Source organism: Microtus ochrogaster, chromosome 10 (genome assembly GCF_000317375.1).
Source record: "Microtus ochrogaster isolate Prairie Vole_2 chromosome 10, MicOch1.0, whole genome shotgun sequence".
Lineage (NCBI taxonomy): Eukaryota > Metazoa > Chordata > Mammalia > Rodentia > Cricetidae > Microtus > Microtus ochrogaster.
Window position 1 is genome coordinate 45,845,517 of NC_022016.1, and position 14,432 is coordinate 45,859,948.

Consider the following 14,432-nt stretch of genomic DNA (forward strand, 5'->3'; position numbering starts at 1 on the left):
ATCCATCCATCCATCCATCCATCCATCCATCCATCCACCCATCATCCATCCATCCACCCATCATCCATCCATCCACCCATCATCCATCCACCCATCATCCATCCACCCATCATCCATCCATCCATCCATCCATCCATCCATCCATCCATCCATCTATCAACTTATTTATTTTTGAGACTGCATCTCCCATAGTTCAGGCAAGTCTCAAGTCATTTTGTAGCTGAGGGTAGCCTTGAACTTCTGAGTCTGCCTCGATTCCAGGTACATATTTCTGCACCTAGTTTGTGAGGTAGTGGCTTCCCGCATGCTAGGCAAGCTCTATCAACTGAGCTACATTCTGGTGCTCCCATGCACCGAGTACTGTTTGGCCTCGCAGGAGGTCCATTTGGAGCTGACGACCTCTGTATCTGAACCTTCTCAAACTCCTTGTGGAATGCTGCTTGGACAAGGTGTAGTGTGGGACCAGGATCAGGGCTCAGTACAGGCCGTGTTGAAGGCTCAGCTTGAGATCTTGGGCACACAAGGATCTGTGGGCAGTCTGCTGTGCTTAGCTGAGCAGCGATGTCAGGCCAGTGTCAAGTTCAGTGTGGAACTGGAGTTAGGCCTAGTGCTTTAGCTGGGGGTCAGTCAAGGATCAGGGTTCAATTTTTTGCTGGTATAATAGGACTCAGTCTAGTATTAGGATCGAGGCTCAGTCTATGACTAAAATCAGTCAACCTATGTGGCCTTCCTCTCTATACAGGTGCCCAGGACCCCACGCCCAGGGATGGAGTCCACTGACAGCAGGCGTTTGGCCACCAAGCATAGCAGGAAGGCCTTGAAGGCCAGCTTGACCCTGGGCATCCTTCTGGGCATGTTCTTTGTCACCTGGCTGCCCTTCTTTGTGGCCAACATAGCTCAGGTAAAAAATGACATGCCTCACTGTGCAAAAGCGGGAGGGAGGAGGATGGCACATGTGTGGTACCTGTGTCTGTGTGCCCATTCCATCCCTGCTGGGTGAGGTAGCCCAGGACCAGGTGTGACAAATCCTATCCCCACAGGCTGTGTGTGACTGCATCTCCCCAGGCCTCTTCGACGTCCTCACCTGGCTCGGGTATTGTAATAGCACCATGAACCCCATCATCTACCCACTCTTCATGCGGGACTTCAAGAGGGCCCTGGGCAGGTTCCTGCCATGCATTCACTGTCCGCCGGAGCACCGGGCCAGCCCTGCCTCCCCCTCCGTGTGGACTTCCCACAGCGGTGCACGACCAGGCCTCAGCCTGCAGCAGGTGCTGCCTCTGCCTTTGCCAACGAATTCAGATTCAGACTCAGCGTCAGGGGGCACCTCGGGCCTGCAGCTCACGGCAGCTCAGCTTCTGCTGCCTGGAGAGGCAACCCGGGAACCCCCGCCACCCACCAGGGCCACCGCTGTGGTCAACTTCTTCGTCGCGGACTCTGTGGAGCCCGAGATACAGCAGCATCCACTGAGTTCCCCCACGAACTGACCCGGTCAAGAGCTGGTCAATGGAGAACCACATTCCAGAGAACTCAACCCACTCTCCCTCAGCCTGGGAAGTGAGCTCCATGAGGCATCCTTGGCTAACCCCCATTGACATGAGGAGTGATCAGAAACAGCTCTGTATGGAGAGTCACCTGTGGTTTGTGTAGTGTGGCTGGGGGCCTTGGGGAGATGGGTCATTTGGTTCAGGCCAGCAGGAAAGCAACCTGTACTTGGTCCTTTTTTTCTTGGTAGGTGGGAAGAACGCTCATCTAGATACCCCAGTTCTTGTCTGGCCCAATCCCCTGCTATCCAAAGTGCCATCCTTGGGATACTGGGGCTCTCATAGGCCTTGGGGAGTTTATTCAAAGTGCCCCCCTTTCCACTGAAGATACACTCAGTCAAAATTGTATGTTCATGAGCTTTCCCACGTATGCATTTGCTGGACACTTTGGACCTGCCAGCCCCTAGGATGGGAACTGCCACACTAAAAAGCACCTTAGGCTGGAAGCCAGGCAGCCAGAAACATGACCCTTTCCTCAACTGTCTATGGCAGCTTGGGGGCTTGGCACAGGTCTCAAGGGGAGAGACAATGTAAATGGTGTGCCCAGCACCTGTGAGGGGTCAGGAGGTGGTAAATTCTGTTGCTTTAACCCCTGGTCAGCCAGGGCTTGGCTCTGGTAGAAGGCTAGCAAGGCACCATCCTTTCCCCCTCCTTCCCTCTCTTCTCTCTCCTTCCCTCCCTTTTATTTTTTTCTAGGGTCTCATGTAGCCAGGCTGCTCTCAAGTTCCACGTGGCCAAGAATGACCTTGAACTTCTGATCCTCTTGCCTCTACCTCCCAAGTGCTGGGATCACAGATGTACCGCGCACATCAGGTTTATGCGGTGCTGGGGATGGACCTCAGGGCTTCATGCAGTCTAGGGAGGCACTCTGTCAACTGAGCTGTGTCCCCAGCGCCCTTTCCTTTCTGTTAGGACAACCTTGCACCACTAGGCAAGTGCTCTCTGCGGAGCCACACCGCGGCCCCACTGTCCTTTTCCAGCCTTGATTTCTATACCCTAACTCGGGCTCCCAGCCTTCTAGTTCTGATCCCACCACTCAGGGATCCTTCCAATCCCACCTGCTGTTCTGCCTCTTCCACCTCAAGGGCGGGCTTCCTCCATCCCGGGCTTCCTGGAGAGGAAGCAGCTGATGGAGGCGGACTCAGTTCCTCGCCCTTCCTCTTTGGGTCCTCCCTAGGGTCATTGAAAGAAAGGACAGCTGCTTGGGTGGGCAGAGAACAATCGAAGAGGAATGTCCCTGGCTTGGGAGTGAAGCTGCAGACAAGCAGGAGGGGTCCCGCCTGGGCCTGGCTTTTGTGGGTAAGGGCAGAGGACCCTTGGCTCCATGCTTCTTCTCTCTGCTGAGTTCCTCTTCTGTCCCAGGTCTTTATTCAAGCCCTTAGGCTACGTTAACCCTGTCAACCCCGGCTCCCAGGCTCGCCCAGCGTGACCAGGAGCTCTCCTTGGTGCTGATCATACTCAACTGGGCCCTGGCAGCAGGGTTTTGGTGCTTGCCCGGGTTTCTCCTCCTCCAGGCCTGCCTGAGGGACTCAATAAACACGAGGTGAAATGACTGTGTGTGGACCGAGTCGTATTGAATCCCTGGGTGGTTGGAAAGTGGCTGCGTAAAGGTTTCCATCCAAGCGTCCTGGGCTCTGATCTGACTCTGTCCCTAGCTTGCTTTGTGACACCCCGACAAATCATTGTCATTTTTTTCTGTGTGGACACAGCAACTTGTCCTGAAAGCAGCATGAGTTGGGTAGGTGTCCATAAAGTGAACAGGTGCTGCACACCGGAGGGCCATCCGGTTTCTGAACACTGTGACACCCACAGCCTCGGATGGGTCTTATTTCTCCACGTGTGCAATGGGGGGCGGGCCACCTCCGTCCCTGCTCTACAGAAGAGGTGGGAGAAACAAGGAGGAGGTTCCCATGGATGCAGAGCTCGGGTCTAAAATCCCACTGGCTAGACTTCACAGTGACTCCATGACTGATCAGCCATGTGGCCTTTAACAGATTTCCTAAATACATAGAGGCTCAGTTTTCCAAGCATAAAATAAAAGGCAGCCACGAAGGTTACGAGAAAAGGCTTTAGTATTTATTGGTCCCTCCCTGTGTAATCCTTTTATCATCAGGCCCGTTTCTCTCTATGCGGACTGTGAATTCTGCCTTTATTCCACTGGCCACCATTCTATTCAGGGCCACCACGTCTCACAAGCTCAGGGTGGGGCGCCAATCACATGACATCTGTCTCAGTTACTCCTGCAGTTGTGCAGTGCATGCACACAGCCTGCACATCTGTATGAGACAGCGCTGACTGGACCTGCCAAGAAGAGCAGAGAGAGAGAGAGGAAATTCATTGGCACCTGAAAACACCCTACTGGTAGGGCCTGGGGCTGGTGGGAAGCCCAGGAGAGTTGATAAAAAATCAGGAAGACACTTGGTTCCACTGGAGGTGGAGGAAGAAAGAGCACGGGGACCTCCAGTCTCACAGTGACTCCTGGGCCTCTGGATGGACCTGCAGGGCAGGAGCCTACGCTGGCCTGGAGCTGGGCTGATGTTGTGGGTCACATGGCCAGTGTCCCCTCAGGGAGCAAGCGTTTTTCTCACCAGCTCTCCATTCCAGGCTCTTTCTGTTTCAGAAAGGCACCTGTGGAAATTCCACACCTCCAGAACTCTCTGAGGAGCCCAGAGGTATGAGAGAAAATTGAATACAGAAGTCTAAAGAGATAACTGGACTCCTGGGGTCAGTCCAGTTCTGCACAGGACTCCCGGGTCCCTTGTGTGCAGTCAGGGCAGCCCAGTGGGTTAGGACCCACACCATGGCTGCAGATCACGGGTCCTTCTACTGGACTGGCAGCAGCAGGAAGCAAGGCCTCTGTGGATTGGTCTGGTTCTGTTGGCATCTGGGATAGCCTGGCACTGGAAGGTCCAGCGGTTTTGAGACTGTCTCCTGGGCCAGGTTCCCGGGTTTGCCCATCTTGGTGGATTGCCTCATCTGTGGAGATTGAGGCTGTCTGGAGAGGCTCTTCTTGGGCCAGGCTGCCAGGGGCCAGGAGGAATCCTTTCTCACCCCAGCCTGGCTTGGTACGAATGCCCACAGCCTTCAGGATCACATCCATTTGCTTGGCGTAGTCCAAGTGCCCGTTGACCTGCAGGGAGACCATGAGTGAGGACCACGGGGGGTTAGGTGGGCAGGATAGTGGACAGGCCCACCCTTTCCCTGGGATCCAAGTGACTCAGCCAGTCCCTCAGCATCCCAGGGTCCTAATTTTCAATGGTTCTCAAGTCCAGAGTGCACTGGGGGCAGGGGTGTGTGTGTGTGTATATGTGGAAACTTCAGACCCGCAGGGACAAACACCAACCAGTTCTCCATGGACAAATTACAGCTGCTTCCCTGAGCATTTGGGATCCTGGGGAAGGAGTGGTGACTGGTGCCAGGGCTGTGTGGGAACAGGCAGCCAGGAAGGGCTGTGTCACTGTCATTGCTGCTGACTTCAGGTGGCCATCACACCTACAGTCCATAGCTCTAGCCTCCTCTGCCATAGGCTGGTCCAGGTCTTGGCGGGTCTACAGAGACCCAAGATGGAGTCATTGCTGTTGGTACTCCATGTTTACAGCCAGCAGCAGGGCAAGGTGGGTCATGGGTGGGCGCTACACAGCTGATGTGGACTCAAGTTTTTAGCCCGGGACCATCTCCCCAGCTGTCCTACCAAGCCCTGTCCACTGCCCTGTACAGCCAGATATCACTAATACAAAGCAGCCATCTTCCATGAATGATGTCTCAGGACACACCAGGCCCCTCCTACCCCCACTGTCCATTAGCAAAGGCTCATCGACTACTGGCCAAGAGACTATGAACTTGAGGAGTTACCAGGTCCGTGTGGGTAGGGGTGGACCCCAGCATTTCCCCTTTCCTGCCTTGCAAGAGACCTGGCCTGGCTGCCACCACCCTACCTGTCCGTCCTGAGGACCCCTTCCTTGGCCACTAAGCCCCGGGTTCCTCGCTGTCCCCGCTTCTTCTGTAAAATGAAACTGGCAATAACCCCAGCACCATGTGTGCTGGCGTGAGCAGGAGACCATGTGGATAAGGGCATGCCACCAGGGCTGCAAACTGTTGACGAGGTTGAGGAACACAGGTGGCACCAGTGTGTGGCCGAGGGCCCAAGCTCTGGGGTAGCTGCCCTGGGTTTGTGGCTTGAATCTACAATGTCCCCCTCGGGCTCATGTCCCTGACTGTTCCTTCTCTAGTGGTGTTGGGAGAACCGTTAGGAGGTAGGGCCCAGCTGGTGGAAGAGGGCACGGGAAGTGGGCTTTGAATGTGCCGCTTAGGCTTGGCCTCCTCCTTCCGCCTTTGCTGTCGATCCATCCCTCTGTGAACAGCTTCCGGCTGGACTTCCCTTGCCCTGGCGAACTGAAGCCGAATGCAAATAAATCCCCAATTCAGTTATTTCTGCCAAGGGGCGTGGTCACAAGCGACTCAGAAAGTCACTAATATGCTCGTGTTTTACACGCGCTATAGCCTCAGTTTCCACATCTGAACCATGGATCAGTATGTCCTCCTGGGACCTTTTGCAGGGTCACCTGATTCACGGTGGCCATTGTCACCCGACGCTGGTGCTATTGCTGACTGCTGTACTCTGTGGCTGGCCCTGTGTTAACTTCTAAAATCAAGCACATCCTTTGGGACAGGGAGAGGTTTGTCCTGGACCAGGGCTTCCTGGACAGCTTCAAGCACTGAGCCCTGGGGTGGTAAAATCCTTCACCAGCTGCAGCCGAGAGAGACTTCCTAGCCAGGGTCCCTTTCTTCACCCCCCACCAGAGATGGTCCCTGCCTGCCACAGGGAGGAGGGATGAGACAGGTCTCCTGGCTGCTGGCGCAGAGGGAGCTGCCAGGCAAATCCTCCCAAGGGAGCCCTGCCATCCCCTCCTCCAGTAGTGAGCTGCCAAGGAAAGCCAGGGACACAAAGGCAATGCTAATTACCTCTAATTAGTCAGAGGAGGAAAGCACCGCTTTGCTGGGGCCCCTAATGTGATAAAGAGCTATTATTAGGCAGGAGCTGAGCCAAAGCCAAGGTGTTTGAGGAGGGAGAGGTCCGCAAGCAGCTAGTCTCCAAACTGGAGAAGTGAGGGTAGTGGGGAGGGGGCTGAAGAGGAAGAGGAGGGGGCTAGTATCAGGGAGCATTCACGAGCCCAGGGCCCTGCATCTTAAGGAAACTCCCTATATGATGGCTGGGCTTAGTGCTGGATTATGTTCTTGCTTGGCCAGCACCAGGGATGACTGTTTTGCATCTAGACAATGCTCCGCATCTGAGTCCTCTGCTTGCTTTGGTTATTGCTGGGGTGAGGGGCGGGGGCAGCCCTGACCAGTGATCTGGTTATTGCTGCGGGGGTGGGGGAGAGGAGGGTGGTAATTTGAAGACTCTAGCTAGGGGTTTGGATCCAGCCCTGTGAGTTTCTAGTTGGGAGACCGGAATTCTCCTAAGCTCGGATTTTCTCATCTGTAAATGGGACACAGCAGTTCCTGCCTGGCAGTAGAAGCTTGAGGATTACAGCCAAGGGGGAAAGTCTGGCATGGAGCCGATAGGATAGCCGATAGATCTATGCAGGTGCTACTGCCAAGTGCTGCAGTGATCCACAAGCCAATGGGAAGCCCTTAGAGGACCAGGCCAGCACTCACCACTGCGGACAGGTCCACATTCTCCATCCTCCGGTCCTGCAGCAGCACGGGCTGGAGGCCCGCGACCCGGAGCTGCACAGAAGACGTGCGGTACACGAAGCTCAGCAACCAGTCTCCCCTGCAGGCAGAAATGGGCACCGTCAACCTGAGCCCAGGCAGGTTGGGCAACTGACTAACTGGGCACAGCGGGACACTGTGTAGCCTGGGTTGGCCTCAAACTCACAATCCTCCCACCTCAGCCTCCAAATGCAGGGATGGCATGTGACACCAGGTGGTCCGCTGACACTCCGAGGGGCTTTGGCCCGCACCTGGTGCCCCCTCCTGAGATGAATCCTTTAAATAGGAAGCCCACAATTTGCTCTTCTCCTGCAGGCTTCTCCATCATAGGCCTTCTGCTGTCTGTCCCTCCGCCTTTAGTGGTCACCCAGAACCTCTGGTTCACCCGCCCCTCCAGTTCTGACCTCTGAGCACTGCATTGCCTTACAGCATGGGCTGCATGCACACTTTTGCTCAAATCTGCAGCCACTTGCTCCAAGTCCCTCATATGTATGGAATATATATATATAATATTATATATATGTAATTTTTTCCTTAAATGATAATATTTAAAGTTGGGTCCCTGGGGCCTGGGCAAGCGCTCTGCTCGGTGGACTGCCTACTTGCCTAGCATGCACGAGTCCTGCTTTAGATCCCAGCACCACATAAACCAGAATTGGTGGTGCATGTCTGTGCATCACAACACTTGGGAGGTAGAGGCAGAAGGATATTTGGTTGTAGAGAGTTCAAAGCCAGCCTGGGCTGTAGGAGAGCCTGCCTCCAAAAGATAACGGTCACCGTCTCCTCCTTCCAGGCTGCCCTTAGATTTTGAGCTTAGAGCGACATCATCCTGTGTTTTCACTGCAGGCCCCTTATCCAAAGCCCTTGGGACCTATGCCTGCGGTGGTTTATGAGGCTCGCGATTTGTACGGCTAACCAGCCTGTGGCCTGCGTCATAAGGATGTTCTTGCAAGCCTGGAGTGGGGGCGCTGCTTTTTGGGAGCTTGAGGTTATTGTAGAGAATGAAATTCTGAGGGCCTCTCCTCAGACTCCAAACAGGGCTGCCCCCCCCTCCAGTGGATCCCCAAGTCCCCCTGCTTGCCAGATGTCCTGCTGCCCAGGGTGCTGGCCCTCCATACTGCCAGCAGCTTCTTCCATCTTCCCGCCCCTGCTCAGAAATCATGTTCCAAAAACAGAGCCCGGATTCCACTGCCAATGGCATGCGTGCATGCCTTAGCCTTAAAAGGCTCCTGATTGGAGCCCTGGTGTGTTTCAGTCTCAGGTGCCACCCCCATGCTTCCCCTACAGTTCTAATGTGCTGAGTCATCCTGCAGGTGACCTTGGGCCTGACGCGGGGTGGGGGGCAAGGTACCCCCCTGTCAATGACCATCCTGCAGGGTGAGATGCTTTCCAGATCTGAACCCCTGGCTTGGCTGCACAGCTGACAGCCAGTGGCCAACTTCTGGTATCTTCTAGCATAGAGGCTTCCTGTCTCCAGCAAGGGTGTGATGGGGCTCAGGAGATATTGCTTCCTTCCCCAAGGCATGAGGTTCAGACAGACCTGCAGTACCCGTTGACGATTCTTCCGGACACCACCTTCCGGAACGGTTCCCAGTACTTGGGGTCCCCTTCTACCGGTGTGCCCAGAAGGACCACATCCTCGATGATCCCTTGGCAATCTGGTGAGAGAGTCCAGCAGAGTCTGTCAGTGGTCTATGCCCCAGTGGGTCCCCATGGGAGGGGTAGGGCGGTGCATGTGTGGGGTGGGATGGGGGAAGGTTGGGGTGGCAGGGGGCTTAAGAATGATAAAGGCGATCATTGTCTCATACACATACATACTTGCACATGGATACACACGTTTACCTATGTTGTTCTATTATTAATAAAAATAACTATTGGGGTAATTGAGGTAAAAAGATATTGGGGTAAAAACCTGATAGATCCAAAGATCGGTGGAGGAACAATCACCTGACCCTAACTCTCCACACTTCCCAAATCGAAAGGCCGAGAATCTCCTAAGCGCCTCACTACATCTTCCTGTGTCCCCCATCTGGGTCCTCCAAAATCTCTACAGCTAATTCCAGTCAACCAATGGTTGGCTCTATCCCCCCGATTCAAGGTAAACTTAATTAGAAGTCTTGGAGTGTCAGTACAAACAAATATCCCATAACACACACACACACACACACACACACGACAATGGGGGGGTGGCATTTTCAGGGCTCCAGGCCCTGAGTCAGACCCTTACATGCCTGATCTCTTCCTGCTAAGTGTTGCTGTCACAGTTAACATCCACAGTGACATAGACAGCAAGTAGCACAGCTCAAGCTGGAACGAGGGCATCTTCCCAGCACCCCAAAGCTCACACTGACTGAGAACATGGATGACCTGTCTCCCTCATTCTGAACCCTTCTCTTGGAAGATGGGAAATGGGCTCAGAGAGGAGGTGGCACCAGCCCAAGGCCACACAGCTAGAGAGAATCCAGCAAGGACTACAACCCAGGGTACCTGGACAGCCGTGAGGTCCCTGGGACCATTCTCTCTTCTGATACAGTAACCAAAAGGGTCTCTGGTCTACACTGGACCAGGACCTCTGGGATGGGCCATTCAGATGCCTCCTTTGTCCCAGGGAATTCCATCTCCCTGGAGAGTGGCCATTCTGTTATGGGACAGCTGGTAGAGTGCCACACCTCCTTGTGGCCAACAGGAAAAATAGCAGGGGTTTCCGAGCAATTGCTAGATCCAGGGAAAGGCTTGGAAAAAGCCTTAAAAGGCTACTGCTTTGCCCTTGAACTGAGCCTCCTATGGTAGTCCAGAGTGGACATAAACCAGGATGGACGCACACGCGTTTCACCATTCCTGAAGCCCAGCCGGCAGTTGCCTCACTAAACCCTTTCTTTCTGCTCTCGGACAAGTTTGCATTCAAAAGATTTCTTCTCTGCAACGGGGGTAAAACCTGAACACAAACTACAAGCTAGGCTCTCAGCAACATACAGACGTTGTTGATTAAGGGCAGCTGCAAGACCATCCACCATGGAATCCTGAATGGGAGGTCCGAGAACATTACCCACCCTCTGAAGGTTCTAGAAGTGGAAAGGACAGGATGAGGCTGTGCCAGGGACAAGGGCTGTCCAGCCGCAAGACACTGTTTAAAGCTGGGCATGGTGTCACACACCTGTGATCCCAGCACCACTGAGGCGGAGGTGGGAGGATCAAGAGTTCCAATATAGCAAGTTCAGGCTCGCCTGGAAAACAATCAAACAGCCCACCCCCTAAAAAAGGCTGTAACTTTTGAACCCCAGATAATTCAGGCCTTCTAGGTGAGGTACAGAAACTTCCTTATGGGGGGCTGGGATCATCACACAGGGTTAATGTGCTTGTGTAGGCGTGCAAGGCCCTGCGTTCCTGTCCCTGCATTGAAAAAAAAATCCTGATTGCACTTTCAGTGTCCAGCAGCCCCTCATAAGGACATGCAATCTGGGGTCAGGATGTGGAATCAGCATAGAATAAACTCACTTTTCAAGACCAGCAAAAGACGCCAGAGGGCCAGTGAGATGGCTCAGTGGGTAGAAGTGCCGGAGTTTGATCCCAGGAACCCACATAGTAGGAGAGAACAAGTCAAATTGTCTTCTGACCTCCACGTGTGAACAGAGGCATGCAAGTATGTATGCGTGCGCACATACATCCCCCATCCATCCATACATACACACACAACACACACAAACAATACACATACATAGCAAACACACAAACAATACACACACAACACACACAAACAATACACATACATACATAGCAAACACACAAACAATACACACACAACACACACAAACAATACACATACATACATAGCAAACACACATACACAACACACACACACGTAAGTAAGTGTAAAACTATAAAGATGCCAGAGATGAGCATCTAACGGCCCTGGCATTCTTTAGCTGTGGCATTCTTTAGTCTGCCAAGAGTCATTTTCTGGCTCAGGCTTTCCCTCTTGTGAAGGTCTGAGTTGTTAAGTACAGACCCACAGGGCTGAGGATGCAGCTCAACAGTAGAGCACTGGCTTAGCATGTGCCTTCCATCCCTGCCCCAGGCTTATGAATATTCATATTCTTATATAAACGGGTGAGATGATCTTTTAAGTTCAGAAGTCACAGACACGGGCAGCTTTTGTGCTTGGATTTCTCATTTCTGCAACTGATCCTTAGATCTTATTCATTTTCTGCTATTACCATGGGGGTGGGCGGTCCTCCTTCCTATTACCATGGGGGTGGGCGGTCCTCCTTCCTATTACCATGGGCGTGGGCGGTCCTCCATCCTATTACCATGGGGGTGGGCGGTCCTCCATCCTATTACCAAGGGGGTGGGCGATCCTCCATCCTGCTATTACCATGGGGGTGGGCGGTCCTTCATTCTGCTATAACTTTGGCAGTAAGGAGGCATCATCCTTGGTTATATTGCTACGTTTAGGCTAGCCTGGATACATGAAACCCTATCTCAAAAACAAAACCAAACCCCAGCAGAGCAATTGGAGAATGATAACCCGTGACAGGCCATGGAAGAGTATTTCACTGTTGCTCCTAAATCTCTTAAAATGTTTTATTTTTCTTTAAGTGTTTTGTATGTGAATATGTACATGAGTTGTATGTTCAGGTGCCCTTGGAGGCCAGAAGACGGTTCCCTTGATGCTATGGAGTTAGAGGCAGATGTGAGTTGCCTGATGTGGGTACTGGGAACCGAACTTGGATCCTCGGCAAGTACAGCCAAGGGCTCTTTACCACGGAGCCAGAGTTCAGGTGCCCAGGAAGCAGATGTTCTGCCACAGCCACCCTCCATCCCTAGAGGATGTGAGAAAACACACAGAACATTTCCCATCTTGTCATTTTTGTTTAGTTTGAGACAGGACCTCGTGCATCATAGGCTGGTTTAGAACAAGCTATGGAGCGGAGGATAGCCTTGAACTGGCGACCTTTCTACTTTTACCTCCCTGCTGTTGGGAGTAGGCCACCACTCCAAGTTAATGAGGCCCTGGGGATGGAACACAGGGTTTCATGCATGCTACACAAGCACTCTATCAAGTCAGCCACATGTCCTGTCCTTTATCGTGTTAAAGTGTTCAGTTTGGGGGGCTGGAAAGAGGGCTCAGTGGTTAAGAGCTCTTGCCAAGGACCCTGGTTCAGTTCCCAGCACCCAAGTTGGGCAACTCACAACCAAAACCCCAAGCTCCAGGGGATCTGACACCCTCTTCTGGCTTGTCTAGGCACTCACACCCCTATGCTTAGTGAAAGAATAAAAATAAACCTTTAACGCCCAAAAGTTTGCTCAGTGGCGTCAAGAACATCCATGCCATGGTGCAGCGTTTGCCCTTCATTTTTGTTATTGTTTCTGTTTGCTTGGTTTTCCAAGACAGGGTTTCTCTGTGTAGCCCTGCTTGTCCTGAAACTCGCTCTGTAGACCAGGCTGGCCTCGAACTCACAGAGATCCCCCTGCCTCTGCCTCCCAGATCCTGGGATTAAATAGTGTGCGCCATGGCCACCCGTTCTTCCTTCACTTCTGTCACCATTTTGCTCTCAGCCTACACCTCTGGGCTGCCCTCTGGACTCCTAGCGCGGCACTTGGACCTTGTGGCTCTCCTAGAAGTCTAGAGATGGCTGCCTTCACTTTTTCTAAGGCCCATCCAAAAACCGGAAGGGACACTCTTTTCCCAGGGTCAGCCTTGAAAACCCTGGACGTGATGTATAAATTCTAAAACCAAAGCCGGGCGGTGGTGGCGCACGCCTTTAATCCCAGCACTCGGGAGGCAGAGGCAGGCGGATCTCTGTGAGTTCGAGACCAGCCTGGTCTACAAGAGCTAGTTCCAGGACAGGCTCCAAAGCCACAGAGAAACCCTGTCTCGAAAAACCAAAAAAAAAAAAAAAAACAAAAAAAAAAATCAAGCATTTAAAGAACACAGGGGGCCAGCTCTGCCCATGGAACCCACCATATCTGCTCTGACTTCTGTTAGTCTCCCTGTCCCCACAGCGGGCCTCGCTAAAGGGAGACCGATTTTGACAGCTCCCCAAATGGCCAGAGAGGCATAAGCACACTCCCCCATGCTCGTCACGTTGTCAGGAACGAGACTCTCAGTTGGAAAGCCCAGAGCATCTCAAGTAGATGAATCCTGTGCCTCCCATCAGGGGTTCCTGTGTGCAGAGAGTGATAACATGGGAATGCATGGTGCTGGGGGTGGGCGGGGCAGCGTCTGCCAGCTGCAGATTTGCAAGAAAGGCTTTGGAGATGATCTGAGCGGTGTCAAACACAAACCAAGTCCATTGAAAAGATACTGACACTCGCTTGCCACGGAGGGGGAGGAAACCATAAAGGGAGAAGATGAGTTGGGAGGAGGGGGCTCTGGCTGCAGTGTTGCCCCCATGGGAGGCTCACACTGGCAGGAAATTCTCCAGAGGAACCTGTGTGGCCGTCTGATCAGGATTTGAGACGGAGTCTTCCAAAGGCCCCTAAACCTTCATTTCTGCTCTCTGATACCTACCCAGAGCGAGGCAGCTAATACTATACCCCAGGAACCTCAAAATTAATCTGTTCCACCTGGCTTCTCCTGCCTGTCCCCCCAGGTGGGCTGAACTTAGGTCTGCCTTGGTTCAAGCAACTGGTGGGGCCAGCTTCATGGTTGGGAAATAAATCACACCAACTGCGATTGTGACTTGTGTGTTACCGTGGCAATGAAAGTGCCACATGATGGAGCCCCTGCCAGCCATGTATTCCTGCTGGTGTCTGGTGACAGCCAAGCTAAGGTTTGGCCAACTGGGAGTGTACGGATTCTAGAGTTGGGCTACTCAAATCGTTAAAGAAATATTTTATTAGTATCATTACAATTACATATATGTATGTCCAGGTGTACGTGCCCATGAGTGCAGGGCCCAGCAGATGCTAGAAGTTGTCAGATTCCCCTGGAGCAAGAGTTACAAGCAGTTGTGAATGGCTGGACGTGGGTATTGGGAATCAAACTTATGTCCTCTGAAAGGGCACTATTATATGCTGTTAACCACTAAGCCATTTCTCCAGGCCCCTTTCCCCCTTTTTGAGACAGGGTCTGACTTTGTAGCCCCTTGCTGGCTTGGAACTCATAAAGACAGATAGGCCTAGAACTCATTGAGATCCACCTGCCTCTGGCCCCAGAGTGCTGGGAATAGG

The 14,432-nt window shown here is 52.9% G+C and overlaps 2 protein-coding genes across 3 annotated transcripts in view; one reads left to right on the forward strand and one right to left on the reverse strand.

Annotated features, from left to right (window-relative positions):
* Positions 1-3,092, forward strand: part of Htr6 (5-hydroxytryptamine receptor 6) — a 15,038-nt gene extending 11,946 nt beyond the window's left edge. For both annotated transcript variants that reach the window (XM_026781762.1, XM_005352952.2), the window contains exons 2-3: positions 743-901; positions 1,041-3,092. In XM_026781762.1, the coding sequence (XP_026637563.1) occupies positions 743-901; positions 1,041-1,487 (606 nt within the window). In that variant the 3' untranslated portion in view covers positions 1,488-3,092. The remainder of the gene's footprint in view (positions 1-742; positions 902-1,040) is intronic.
* Positions 3,093-3,615: 523 nt separating this feature from the next.
* Tmco4 (transmembrane and coiled-coil domains 4) overlaps positions 3,616-14,432 on the reverse strand; it is a 67,856-nt gene continuing 57,039 nt past the window's right edge. The window contains exons 14-16 of the mRNA XM_005352953.3: positions 8,800-8,917; positions 7,203-7,320; positions 3,616-4,674 (exon numbers count right to left, since the gene is read on the reverse strand). Of these exons, the coding sequence (XP_005353010.1) occupies positions 4,270-4,674; positions 7,203-7,320; positions 8,800-8,917 (641 nt within the window). The 3' untranslated portion in view covers positions 3,616-4,269. The remainder of the gene's footprint in view (positions 4,675-7,202; positions 7,321-8,799; positions 8,918-14,432) is intronic.